The 15,168-nt window shown below is 39.3% G+C and overlaps 1 protein-coding gene across 1 annotated transcript in view; it reads right to left on the reverse strand.

Annotated features, from left to right (window-relative positions):
* MBD2 (methyl-CpG binding domain protein 2) overlaps positions 1 to 15,168 on the reverse strand; it is a 65,314-nt gene that overhangs the window by 27,887 nt on the left and 22,259 nt on the right. Inside the window, exon 3 of the mRNA XM_061130792.1 lies at positions 2,096 to 2,233. Coding sequence (XP_060986775.1) covers positions 2,096 to 2,233 — 138 coding nt within the window. The remainder of the gene's footprint in view (positions 1 to 2,095; positions 2,234 to 15,168) is intronic.

The following is a 15,168-nucleotide window of genomic DNA, read 5'->3' on the forward strand; positions in this document are numbered from 1 at the left end:
TATTTGCAGAAGTAACCTCCTAAATAATTTTTAACACTTTCTGTCTAGGAAAGTGCTAAAATGAAGATAAAACCCTCAAAAGATCTGGGTTAAAATTGATATAAGTGTTTTGTGTACGGGGTTAGGGGGGGATTTGATTTTTTGACAGATCTTTTCACTTGAGAATAATCTCATAAACCTTAATTAAAGAAGGAAAACTTAAAAACTCCTCAATGTACCAAAGAGTAAGAAGCAACTAATCTGGTTACTTAAAAACTGTAAACATCTAGGTTGCCAATACCTCTATAACCAGATAAACACCCAGTGAATATAGTAAGTACAGTTTTTAAAATCTGTGACTGAACTTAGGTGCAGAAAACAAATTCTTGTTAAAATGACCATAACTTGCTAGTTGGTTTGTCTTTAACCAAAATATTTGTTCAGAGACTATTGAGAATGATTTGAGCAAGGCAAAGGGGGATAAAATTTACTAAACACTATCTGTTCTCAATGAGACAACTCAAATTTTCAATATGGAACTAACATTATGCGTTATTCCACTTTCTTTATCTTTGTGGCTTTCTGAAGCAAACTGTCTTGCCCAATTACATACTTGCAGAATTTTCAATTAACAAAAAAAAAATCTTTACAAAGAAACAATTTTAAAATCACCAAAAAAGCCAAGGACAAGATGTTCAAGACTTTATAGACAGTATCTAAGAAAGAACACAATCAGGGAATGGCTTTGTCAAGGTGGGCAAAGTTCAGAATGGCCGAGCTCCCTCCCTGTTGGAGCTGAATATACTACCACTGCCGGTGGCTGGGGGGCTGGCACTGGCTGCAGCAGTGAAACAGAAGGGAAAAGCCTGGTACAGAAAGCTGAATGGCCCAAAGGAAACCTGAGTGGTGACAAGAACCTAAAGGCACATGCAGGTACGCATCTTTTATATTGGATGTGATACACTTACATGGCCCCTGTTGAATCTCTTGGGGACCAACAGTAAAGCAAGTCTAGAACTTCAAATCTTGAGACATCTATAGCAAGATGCTGATCCAATGTGGCTCCAAATATCTTCTGTTTTCCTGGCTCACCTGAAGAGGAAAAAACACTACAGAGGATGTGGGAACTGCATTTCTTTAGGTAGCTTCTTCTAGAGCAACTGTCTGAAAGTTTTGGCCCAGTCCTTTATGAAGTCTGCAGATGAGACACTTGAGGGACTAGTGAAAAACAAAATTCAAATGAAAAGGTGGAGTGAGGCATCCAAAAGGGGGAATTCGAGAGTCAAAGATACTGGTCGCAGGTGAATCAGTGTTTCTAACCCTTAAGTGGGGGGAGGCAGAGAAAGGAGAGAAATGCACCCAGGTTTCTCCCTCCACTCCCTCACCCCAGTAGCTACTAAAATTTCACCAAGTTCCTGAACTGTTTTTACCACAATTAGGGAGTGAGTGCGCAAGATTACTTGGAGAGTTCAAGCGTTTGGCCAAGTCTCCCTCCCCGGGCAGTGTGGCATTATTAAGCGGCAGGGAGGCCTTTCAGATAATACTTATTTTCTGAGAAAAGATTCTGGTGGAATACAGCTCGAGGCAATAAAGAAAGAGAAAAATAAATGCCATTTATACAAAAATGGAAGTCACAGGACAATATACCCTATTGACAACGTTTATTTACTTCTGTTTTTCCAAAGGGGAGGGACTGCTTTCGTGTAATAAGAAATCAGAACAAAAAGTCATTTTCGAATAATAGAAAATATTTTTAAACTTAGCAACACAAACTGCATGCTTCTTCCCCTTCGGAAATATTCTCCCTGGAAAGATAATCTTTAAAAAATAAGCTAAGACGAGCAGAACCAAGTCTGATGTACGTTCACACAAAAAGCATAAAAAGGTAGTCCATGAAATTAATTTTTTATTTTTTTTAATTAACTTAATTTTTTCTTAAAACATTTTATCTAAATATTGTCTTAGAGCTAATCTCCAGCATTCCAGTAATAGCCTAGGATATAAAACAATTTTCTTTCCAAATATATTCCATTTTAACCAGTTAATTTGAACTATGACTAGTAAAGATACCAGAATTTTCTGAAAAATAAAATTGGAGAACCAACTAGATCCTTACCTGACGTGGCTGTTCATTCATTCGTTGTGGATCGGATTTCACTTTATTACTAGGATGATTTGTGACTTTGGTTACTGGTTGCTTGAAAATAGATGCTGTTTGTCTAATTGGCAATGTTGTATTCAAGTCTGGTTTACCCTGTGGATATAAGTGTTTTAATTAATAAATATTATATATAAATGTAATTAATTACTTATTAATTCAATATCTATTACTTTGATTATTCCCAACTTCCCAATCTCAGCATTTTAAATACGCTGAAGTACATTTTAAACACTTTATTATGTAAGACTTATGTAAAGTTTCACAATAAAAAATGTTGTGTTCTTTAAAATGTCAAAAAATTCTCTATATAAAATTTGATTAACAAGATACTAGCAACTTTTAAGCAAACAAATATATATTTATGGTTGGGTGAAACAAGAGGAAGGAGGGCTTTCAGGTCAATAACCAGGAAAGCAATCATTTCTACATTCTGAGAATGGAGGAAAATAATGGCGTACTTGGCTATTAAAATATAAATTACCTCCTCAACTGTTAGGGGTCCAGGCTTACATAAAACCACAAAGGTTAACCTTCCCTTTTTTTGTATATATTTTAGAAAAGGTAATTAGAAAGCTTTAATTCCCACAAACAAAGCTCAATTTAGGAAAATGTAATAAAATATTCTCTCTCTTTAATTTTATAACACATTTACTTTTTAAAAAGAAACTTAAAATTGAAGTTTCAGAAAAGCAAGCAGCATACTTACAGACTTTTAATCAACCAGTTAAAAAAAAAATGTAAGATGTAAGAAATGAAAGTGTGGCACAGAATTTCTATTAAATTCACACGAACTACAGTAACATGCTGTAGGGGGGTGGGGGGTGAAGAAAAAGAACAAAACGTGATTTGACTCATTTGGGCTTCCCTGGTGGCTCAGCGGTAAAGAATACGTCTGCAATGCAGGAAACATGAGTCTAATCCCCAGGTCAGGAAGATGACCTGGAGAAGGAAATAGCAACCCACTCCAGTATTCTTGCCTGGGAAATACCACGGACAGAGGAGTCTGGTGGGCTATAATCCACACGGTCGCAAAGAGTTAGACATGACTTAGTGACTAAACAACATCATTCTGATTTGGGCAAAAAATAGAAAGGGTCAAATATATCCTAACACAATATATAGTACATTAGATATTTTTAGTATAGAAATGTACTTGATAAATCATCTACGGGATGTCAATGAACTTTTATTAACGATCTCCAAATAAAAATTGGATCAACTTCCAGACTCCGAAACAGTGTTTCTCAAACTTGAGCATGCATCAGAGTTACCCAGGGGGCTTATTAAAACACAGATTCCTGGGTCTCACTCCTAGAAATGATGATTCAGGAGGTCTGAGGTCGGGCCTGGGAATTTGCATTCCCACTAAGATCCAGGTGATGCCAACGCTGGTCCAGGGCCCACACCTGGGCACCGCTGCTCTAAAACAAAGACTGCGGGTGGGCGGCGGGGAGACCAGGTCTCACCCACAGATGTGTTCTGCTCCAGTTCTTAGTCTCTTGAGTCAACAAAGCCAAGAGCTACAAATAAAATCCACATAAAATCGAGAATTCTAGCTTCTCTTAAAAACTCAAAGATCTAGAAATGGACTGATTTGGCCAAAACAGGCCATGACTGATTAGTAATGGCGGCCACTAGAAGTGTCAAGGGTTGTCGTTTTGCAAAAGGCCTCATTTCACATTTGTGACACCTGTCTGAACCCTACAGGTATTGAGTTTGTGACCTCCACTTACAGAACAGCAGAAGTTAGTCTGATCATTATTACAGTTATATTATTTGGGTGCCCTATTCAATGTGTCTCCTCTCCCCCACCCTACCCCAGCCCACGCACACTGCTCTTCTGTACACACTGGGCATGCTGGTCATTTCTTTCTCTCATTCACTTTTCTTCCAAAATACGTGCTTACCTTTAAGAGGCATATACATCTTAAAAACTCTAACAATACCACTTCTCAGGCATTTCATTTTCTTATCGTTATGGTTTTTAAAAAAAAAAACTTGATTTAGAGGTGTGGAAACTTGGCCAACAGGCTGCAAAATAACCACTTAGGATTCCATCTCCAAAGAGCGTGAGGCCCAGGAATGTGTATTTTTAAAACTCTCCTGGTAATTCTGTGATGTGCAGAAGATTTGGATCCCTCTGCTTTATGACATCAAGAGCATTCTAAGACCCTAAGTGAAGCCAACCAACCTGTACCAGTCAGTATTCAGTCCAAAAGACGCTTAACACATAATGGCTTACAAAGAACTCTTCCTGCCACTAATTTGTTCTAAGCAGTATCTACCACGAAACAATACCTTGCTTGGTTTTTAATGTTTCTGTACTTTAATAAAGAATAATATACTCTGCTGGTATTAGAACAAAGATGGGATCAGCAGACAAAGAAATACAGAGCAACTATTTGTATGAACAAGCACAGCAGAGCCTGTAAGAGTCTGTTACGAAGAATGACTGGAGGAAGCAGAGACTAGCTTAAACTATTCAAAACTATAAAAGGAAAAAAACTATAAAATCCTTAATCCACACAGACTGGAATGAAGCATGAAACATGTAAAACTACTGGTGCTACAATGATAAGACTAATTTATTATGTTTGTGATGCAATAAAAAATTAATCTACTGGCTAAAAAATTCCATTGTCTGACAATGACAGTTTATTGCCCAGTGGAACAGAACGAGATCTTTCAAGAGTGTGCAGCATTGCTCTTCTGTTGGTCTTATTTATATTTTATTATTTTTCCTCTTTTAAACTAGCCTGAAAGCTCTGAAGAAAGAATTTTTTACTAATTAATTTTGTATTCTACAATATATCATGTAAAATAACCTGAAAAGCTGGACTAACTGGTTTTCCCAGAAACTGTCACAAAAAAAGTAAATTTTATGACCATTCTCTCCTGAGGACTGTCAAAAGAGTCACTGTTAATTCACACCCAGTTGTCTGAGTTTTTCTAAATAACTACAAATCTGCCATGAACCTAGAAGTTATAAAGCAAACATTTTTTTTTAAACACATGATGATATTTTAATATAAATACAAATTACAAAACATAATAGACAGATGGCAATAAAATATGGTATTTCATTTGTACTGCATGACATCCTTAGTCATAAATAAATTCTTAGAAACCAGTAATAAAGACACTGATACACCAAGGGAAATGAAAAAAAAAAGAACAAAATGAAATAACACAAATGACTAGTAAGGATTAAGCATATATGAATGAAGATGACCGAACTGAACAATAACAGAAGAAAAGCAATTTCTTTGTAATATCATATTGCCAATGATTAAAAATCTAACATTTGTACAGTTTTAGGAAATATACCCACATAAACACTGGTGGATACAATAATGGTCATTATAGTGGTGGTTATTTTAGCATTCTTTCTGAGACTTTTGCACATGTGTGAGTTCAATATTAAAACATGGTTAATATATCTGTATATCGCCACACGACAATCTAAAAATCAAATGTGAATTACTGAATAGAAAGTTGTCTGGAAAATCACAGTAAAATTTTAACCTTACTGTATAAACAGATCACAAAAGAAGGGACTGCGACTATTTTCTGTCTTTAAAGTACTTTTTTCAAAATGGGACAAGATTAAAGCTATTCGTGTATTTGAAATCTTCCCTTTCAATACAGGAATAAGTGAAACAAAGTTCCTTGTATTATAAAACTAAACTGAAAAGAAACACACATTCTAACAAAGTTTCCAACCTTAAATGTATCTTCTCAGTATACAGGCTAGCACTCAAATAAAAATTTAGTGTATTTTATAATAATGTGTATATTAAGCTGGGAAGTTTCCAATAACTCAAATAATTGTTGACAGTTTATTCTATCCCCCCTGGGATGAATACAAAAATAAATCTTTCTAACAATTTTTTAAACTTTTACTTTATCTATTTCTAATAAATATCTGTGATGCCTCTTAAAACTTCAAAAATAAATACACAATGAAAATTAATTTTAATCAAGGACAAGGGGAAACAAATTTCCTTTTGAAATGGTTAACAGTGATTGATACTAGCCTTAACCATCAGATGTGGATCTGAACTTTCTAGGGGCGTGGGCAAAAAAAGAAACATTCAATGACAAAGATTTCATACTCAGAAAGGAGGAAGCATACCAATTAAAGAGGAAAATAAAAGCTGGTATTAAATCTAGAGAAAAAAAATAGACATTTAAATCACAACAGATAGTAAACAGATTTCAAATGCTTTTTCTTTTTCCAGTGACCTTCCGTAAAAGCCAAGAACATACATAAATGACAACTCAGTGAAGATGACTTTGAAAAGGACTAAACCAGCATGGCCTGGTTATTGTGTAACCTTTCAATGATTCAATGTGAGCCTGCCTCTTAAGAAACCTATATGCAGGTCAGGAAGCAACAGTTAGAACTGGACATGGAACAACAGACTAGTTCCAAACAGGAAAAGGAGTATGTCAAGGATGTATATTATCACCCTGCTTATTTAACCTATATGCATAGTACATCATGAGAAATGCTGGGCTGGAAGAAGCACAAGCTGGAATCAAGATTGCCAGGAGAAATATCAATAACCTCAGATATGCAGATGACACCACCCTATGCAGAAAGTGAAGAGGAACTAAAAAGCCTCTTGATGAAAGTGAAAGAGGAGAGTGAAAAAGTTGGCTTAAAGCTCAACATTCAGAAAACTAAGATCATGGTATCCGGTCCCCTCATTTCATGGCAAATAGATGGGGAAACAGTGGAAACAGTGTCAGACTTTTTTTGGGCTCCAAAATCACTGCAGATGGTGACTGCAGCCATGAAATTAAAAGACGCTTACTCCTTGGAAGGAAAGTTATGACCAACCTAGACAGCATATTAAAAAGCAGAGACATTACTTTACCAACAAAGGTCTGCCTGGTCAAGGCTATGGTTTTTCCAGTGGTCACGTATGGATGTGAGAGTTGGACTGTGAAGAAAGCTGAGTGCCGAAGAATTGATGCTTTTGAACTGTGGTGTTGGAGAATACTCTTGAGAGTCCCTTGGACAGCAAGGAGATCCAACCAGTCCATCCTAAAGGAAATCAGTCCTGAATATTCACTGAAGGACTGATGCTGAAGCTGAAACTCCAATACTTTGGCCACCTGATGTGAAGAGTTGACTCACTGGAAAAGACCCTGATGCTGGGAGGGATAGGGGGCAGGAGGAGAAGGGGACGACAGAGGATGAGATGGCTGGATGGCATCACCGACTCGATGGACATGAGTTTGAGTAAACTCCGGGAGTTGGTGATGGACAGGGAAGCCTGTCGTGCTGTGGTTCATGGGGTCGCAAAGAGTCGGACATGACTGAGCAACTGAACTGAATCCTAGAAAGGGCTTCCATGGTAGCTCAGCTGGTAAAGAATCTCCCCACAGTGCAGGAGACCTGGGTTCCATCCCTGGGTTGGGAAGATCCCCTGGAGAAGGGAATGGCTACCCACTCCAGTATTCTTGCCTGGAGAATCCCCGTGGACGGAGGAGCGTGGCGGGCTACAGTCCACGGGGTCGCAGAGTCGGACATGACTGAGAGCACACAATGCTAGAAAAGAGGAAAACTAAAACAGTGACGCAGATCATGTGTCTTTAACCTGTAGCATTCAGATACTGTTTCACTGCTAACCCCTAAGTTTTACTGAAAATAGATTAACCCCACCTATTTCAATTTTTTAAATGGAGGAAAAAAAAAGAAAAGAAAAGAAGAAAACAGGACACTGACAGATATCATTTTAATTCTGTGGCTTTGCATATCCCAAGAGATATTCATGTCCCAATTTGAGAAGCAAAGACTTTTATTTTTCTAAAGTCACTTTCCTCATCTGTACACGAGGTAAATACAGTAACTACTCTTAAGATTCTTACAAAAGCAAACAAGATAATGCATGTGTGATGCTGCTGCTCAAGCAGCTTTCATTAAGTCAGTTATTGAACAAATATTGAGTGCCTCTGCTATCTGCCAGATACAGACCATGTGCTGTATACAGTCATTCACAATTACCAAAGTCCTCCAGAGCTTACACTCACAGGGCAGAGAGGAGACAAAACAGTGGTATAGCTTATAGTCATGCTGGCACATAAATTCTGAATAGCAGCTATCTCTATTATCGCCACTATCATGTTATTGAACATGCTACTGAAAGTTAAAACCTTAACCTATTAAGCTTCCCCATAAGGAGAGTCACCTCCTGGTTCATGCAAAGAGGAGCCTGACCTTTAGGGGAACCAAGATTATCCTCAAAACCTAATTCTGGATTTGCTCCCAGATACACAGTAGCCAATGCGTTTCCACAAAAGTCCACAAAAGTCAAAAAAGCCAATATAAAGTGCTTTACAGTCCTTCATTTTTTTTTTTATATATGATTCACTCAACATGAAATCTATCATTTTATTCAATTCAGTGGGTTTTAGTATATTGACAAAAGTGCAACTTTGCAAAAAGGTTTTTGCAAAAAGTAAAGAAAATATGTATCTGGGATCTATGATTTTGTAGTGAAAATCCACTTCATGTAATATCATAAACAATACCTTTTTAAGGAGAACAATGGAATATTGAATATGTAAAATAAAATGGGTGGACTCTACTTTGAGCTCATTAAAAAAAGATGTAGTTCATTGAAGTGGAGGTTTGTAATTCATCACTGAAATCAAGTTTTGAAGAGTTTTGTTTGAAAAGTAACTTCTTGGAACTTTAGTTAATATGGACTTCAGTTAAAAGGACTTTTAAGTTTAGTTAAAAGGACTGATGGCTAAAGACTGATGAGTTTCAACCAGAGCAGCTCTGCTCAAACTAAGGCTTCTAACTGCATGGAACCAATCATCTCCTTTACATCTGGGCTGGCACTAGCTGAGTACACAACTTTAGAATTATGAAAACAGTCACACAAATCATTTTCTGCAGGGCTTCATTCTCTCACTGATCTAGAGTCTAGAAGTTAGGTAGCTCTGCAGGACCTATGAAACTTAAGTGAAACTAACAACCATAGACAGAAACCCCAACATCCAAAGTAAATGCTGACAACGTACCATGGGCACCTGTGTCCCTACATGTACTCTCATCACTGCACAGAGGCCCAGCCCAGAGCCTCTCAGGGGTCTAGTGCACTTTGACATCTCTGAGGAACTAACTTACAACAAGCTAAACCTACTCATACTGCACAGGCTGCTCTCATCAGCAAGTCTGTCTGCTAACACGGCTAAAGTTCTTCTCTTCACTGTTTGCTTCCTAGAAATCTTTATCCCATCCATATCTAAACGCCTAGCTCAAATTAGCCAAAAAATGGAACAGTGCTGTTAGTTGCTAATAACTTCTTAGTTATCTTCATTTTTCAGCTCAAGATTTCTGCACATGAGAAAATTAGAAGTTCTCTGGAATGGGCCTTGAACAACATGGGACTTTGGAGTGTCAACGCTTCACAAAGAAAGCCTTGACCTGTGGTTTTGCAGCCATGGATTCAACCAACTGCTGATTGCTAGTACTGCAGTTATTTACTGTGGGAAAAAAATCTGCATATACGTGGATGTATACAGTTCAAACGTGTTGTTCAAAGGTCAACTTTGATTACAGTATCTCTTGCTACATCTTACTCCTTCTTTATTATTCATTAAATGAGCACTGTCCAAGCCACCATCATTCCAGCTTGGGTAAATAGCCTCCTGTTATAACTGGCCCCTGACTTCTACTTCTGCACCTCTACAGTACATTCTCCACACAGCAGGAAAAAAAAAAAAAAAAATCATACTGCTCCCTACATAAAGTCGACAAGAGCATTCTATTCCCTTCCTCATCCTGGTTTGCCAGGTCCAGTGGCTAGGTTTGCCTGCTTCCTTGGCCTCACCTAGTACCTCTCTCCCACTCACTAACCTCCAGCCTACTGCCTGTCCTCATGTGCTAAACGTATCCTGCCTTAAGGATGTTGCCCTGGCTATTCCCTCTGCTTAGAACACTTTACCCTCTGGTTTTGTAGAGTTGAATCTTCTCATTCAGATCTTGGCCAAAAAATCATTCCCTTCTGATCATTCGGCCTAACAGAGCCACCAAGTCAATCTCAACCATTCTTAATTAACTGTGTAGCATTTAATTTTTAAATTGTGTTAGTCATCCCACTAGAATAATAATCCCACAAACACAGAATCTCCCTCTATTATTCCCAGAATCTGGAATAATGTCTGCGCACACAGAATGTGCTTAAAAAAATTTCATGGAGTAAATGATGCATAAAATGTCTGTTACATGTAAGATCTTATGGTATGCAGCCCTTATTCCTAAACAGTCTCATTGTTCATTCTTAAACTTACACATGCTATGTAAGTGGAAGCTACTAATTCAATGTGGTCTACAACATCCATGTCAAAATTATCAAACATAATCATCTGTACTATATACCTCAAGATTACTAATGTAAAATAATCCCCAGACTTGTTCCATTAATTACTATATAACATGAAGTTATGCTTATAGATACATAGCGAGCCCTACAAAAGGATCCCATGGGAAAATAATCCTCAGATGGTGTTTTTGGCAAAGTCACTGTCAATTAGAGGGATGTTATATCATGAAATAATGGGAAATAAAGAGTACAAAGAATTTATAACCGAGAAGATTGCCAACATGAGATTAAGACATCAAAACAATCTACGTACGTTGGCAAGACACGTGCCATGCTGCTCTCAGACAGCCATGATTCAGGAAAAGTGTTCATGACGGACCTGAAAACTTAGATCATCTCAGTAGAACATGCCATAACAACTTCTCATCTGTATATTAAAATAACCTAAAATTTAGCAGTGCTTCTAGACAGAGGAGACTGATGTGGAAATTAATACCTTGGGGCAAAGTATAAGGTCAATTAATAGGATGTCAACAGATTAAGTAATAGAGATGAGACAGGTAACCGCTTGACTGAGTTACACAATTTAATCTGTAATAATATTAACTAGGTGATAAACTAGATAATATTAACTAGGGGCTTCCATGGTGGCTCAGTGGTAAAGAATCTGCCTGTCAAGCAGGAGATGTGGGTTCGATCCCTGGGTCAGGAAGATACCCTGGAGAAGGAAATGGCAACCCACTCTAGTATTCTTGCCTGGGAAATCCCATGGACAGAGGAGCCTGGTGGGCTATAGTTCATGGGGTCACAAAGAGTCGGACACGACTGAGCGACTTCACTTTCACTTTTCACTTTCATGCACTGGAGAAGAAAATGGCAACCCACTCCAGTGTTCTTGCCTGGAGAATCCCAGGGACGGGGGAGCCTGGTGGGCTGCCGTTTATGGGGTCGCACAGAGTCGGACACGACTGATGCAACTTAGCAGCAGCAAATGGTAGGACTGTTCTCTCAGGAAGGTGAGCAAAGGTGCTTGTTTAAGGAGTCCATACTCCGCTGAGGAGTCCTATAACGTATTAGGCACGCTGGGGGCTGAGAACTAAGGCAAGAATAAAGTCAGTTCTTTGGAGGCTCAGAGATCCAAACAAGCCCTTCTTGCCTAAGAAAGTTCTTCTAAGTTCATTCATAATAGTTATCTAGCAGAGGTACACATACCTCCTTTCTGAAAAATCAGGACAATAATATTTGAAATGTTTGTGTACTCTGCTCTAGCAATCATCAAAATTAATCCCATCACACCCCACATCCTATCTTCATAATAACCCAACAGCCAAGTCCCCCAGATCACACGTCATCATGCAGTACTCATCTCCGTAATATTCTGTATGTCCACCCTGTAGTTCAGTGGCCCTCAAACTTTTTTGACTTCAACTAAGAGTAGAAATATACACTTTAAATCATGCCTCAGTACACACAAGGGTGTACAGATCACAAAAATCACCTAACATACTTAGCCTTACTAAATGGGATGTGCACTATTTTCTATCCCATTGTCTCACATCTTAAAAATTCTAGTCATGGACAAGTGAAATAAAGTGAAAGTCGCTCAGTCGTGTCCGACTCTTTGTGACCCCATGGACTATACACTCTCAGGAATTCTCCAGGCCAGAATACTGGAGTGGGTAGCCTTTCCCTCCTCCAGCATATCTTCCCAACCCAGGGATCGAACCCAGGGCTCCCGCATTGCAGGCGGATTCTTTACCAGCTGAGTTTGAAAACCAAACCCTAACCTTACCCCTCTCACTCCTCCTGCCAGTCTTTGCACTGTACACTCTTGGGTGGTCGGTCAGCAGGCTCTCCTATATCCTCAATATTTTCTTTAAACATTCTCTCCAGTTCCTGGACTTCCTTAAACTTGCCATCCCTCAAAGATCCTATCTCCCCTAAAGTTCTTCCAGATAAAGGCTTTCACCCTCTTCCTCTCTGACAACCACATTCCTAAGGCCCAGTAAGTGGCGCAGGTTCCCTCCTTTCTCCCCATTACTTTCTCTCATCATTTCTGTTTTTCCTCCTTCACAAAGCAGAGCTCCCCTGAAGTTCATAGGATCTGACTGTCTGACTTCCCACCCTCCTCCCTGATTTCTCCTTTACTCACTGAAGACTTTAGCTTCTGTTTCATGTTTTCTTCCCCAACCCAGCTCTTAGTCTTCATTCTTAGAGGCCTCAATACCCACTTGGATAATCCACCCAACATCCTGAGTCCTCTGACCTGTTCTTCTACCCAGCCCCACCCACCTAACATTAGAGGCACAGGCTTGTCTACACTGCTAACTATACCGTGCCCAATATCTCAGGCAAGCATCCGACCTTCCAATTTCTACTTCCTGTCCTTATAACTCACTGAGGACTGCCCTCCAGGTTCTTTGAACCCATCAATACTCCCTGCCTATTGGCTGACCTGTTTTCTTACTCTTTCAAAACCTCTTCCACATTCCTCCCCAACCAGTATAGATTCCATGATCCATCAGCGTCATTACATTGTCAATGTGCTTAAACTTCTGTGGTTTTCCACTGGTGCAACAGGCCCCATTCTTACCCTTCCACAGTATTTAAAATGGGAAATTAACCGAATCAGCATCCCTTTCATCTACCATCTAGTGATTCTCCTTCCTAGTCAAGAAAATTTACTCAAAGAATTGTCCACAATGAGCAACTTTAATTCTCATTCACTTTCAACCCAATCCAATCTGGCTTCTCTTTTCCCTGAAACCACTGGTATCAAGGTTATTAATGACCTTCCTGCTGCCAAATTCAATGGAAATTTCTGTCTTCCTCCATTCAACGTTTCAGTGGCAATCAATGTAACTGACCATTCTCCTTTTTGAAATATTCTCCTCTCCCGTGTCTCTCCTGCCTTTCACAATCCACTCTGCTGATTCCTTCTACTCTAGTTCAATTTTAATCACTGGACTTTCTCAGAGCTTCCTTCTGGATCCTTCTGTCTATAATCTCCAGGCCCATTACTTGAAAAACTACCTACGTGACTTTCTACCTAATGCCTTTCCAGCTCAGACCTCTCAATCAGTATACCTACACGACATGACAAATCCATCTGGATGTTTAATAAGCATCTCAAACTCTGTACACTCAAAGTTGAATTCATTGTATTCACCCATATAAATTCTTTCCTAAGGCAATCTCAGTAGATAGCAACCCAATTCACCTAGTCACTCAGTCTACCTAAAATCTAAGGGCTCTCTGTCATCTTTCACACGCAGTTCATTAGCGAGTTCTGTCAATCCCACATTCAGAACAAGACTAGGACCCCTTCTCTTCTATCACCACGTGCGTCCAGGCCACCATCACTCCTCACTGTGCTGTTGTGACAGCTACTCGCACCTCACTCCTGCTTTTGTCCATTTCTTTCAACCGAACAAAAACCTGTACTTAAGAGTGGCCCACACTTAAGTGAGATGTCAGTAATCCCCTGTAAGGACTTCAAGGCCTAGAAATGCTGGATTCATCATCTGTGATCTACTCTCTCTGCTTCCCGCCCCCAACGTATCCAACAGAGAGACCAGAAGCCACTCTGTTCAACAAAGGCTTAATAAATGATGGAAAAAGCACCAGCATCTTTGGAAAAGATTTTAGCTACCTTCCTGTCAGCCAGGCATGTTTTATGGAAGGAACAGGATCTCTATTTTCGGTTTAGATGGAAAGATAACTAGGAAGGTGGAAGCCAACGAGTAGATCTTACCACAGTATCAGGAGCTGGTAATCAGACTGATCCTATCACGGGGCCCTTTAGGTGAACTGGGGTCCCTAGTTCTGAAATAAATCACCCCACTAAGGTGCTACTTCAATACCTGAAAAAATTCCTCATCAGTTAAACAAAGGTCTAACCTGAGCTACAGCAAGTGAGCTGATCCTTAACCTTTTTTGCCAAAGACTTGCTCCCTCTCCTGTTGTAAAACAGTAGTTAACTTTTTCAGTTACATTCTCCTTTGAGAAATTGGTGAAGACTTTCTCCTTTGGAAAAAACAATAGAAATTATTTCATTTAAAGGTTCCTGGAGAGCATCCAGAAGTGTGCACTCTCAGGTTAGAGATCTTCCTGACTCTTACCGGTTCCAAGCTGGCCTCTTTCATCTCCTAACGGGAAAACAACAACACGATACCGTTCCGTGATCGTGCCTTCTTTTCCGAACACTGTCCTCTTTCCTCCATCTCGCGTTTAAACTTCACAAGAGCAGTCTAACCGTTTTATGAGGACAGAGGCAGAAAAATGCACATATGCATACATGCTCAGCAAATGCACAGAAGCTCTGAAAGGGTATAAAAACAAAACTGGCTGACAATAAACTCCTCTAGGAAAGAGGCTGAGCCCGACAGACTCAAAGAGGAGGGAGATGCTCCTCATGGAATCTCCTTTCCACCGTGTGTGCAAGTCGCAATCAAGTAAGATTAAATAAAAAATTTTTTAACTTTTACAACAGCAGGCTACATCTTTGCTCCTAATTTCTGGTTTCCCAGAAAGTTTCTGGCATTCCAAACCTGACTCGTGGTCCTTCTACCCTGCCGATGCTGGTTACATCTAAGTCACCAGGTGACTTGTTTGAAAATCCAGTGAATACTACAAAGTCGTTATCTTCCTCAAGCTCTCCACAGCATCCAACAAAAAAACCTC

Source organism: Dama dama, chromosome 27 (genome assembly GCF_033118175.1).
Source record: "Dama dama isolate Ldn47 chromosome 27, ASM3311817v1, whole genome shotgun sequence".
In the NCBI taxonomy this organism is placed as follows: Eukaryota; Metazoa; Chordata; class Mammalia; order Artiodactyla; family Cervidae; genus Dama; species Dama dama.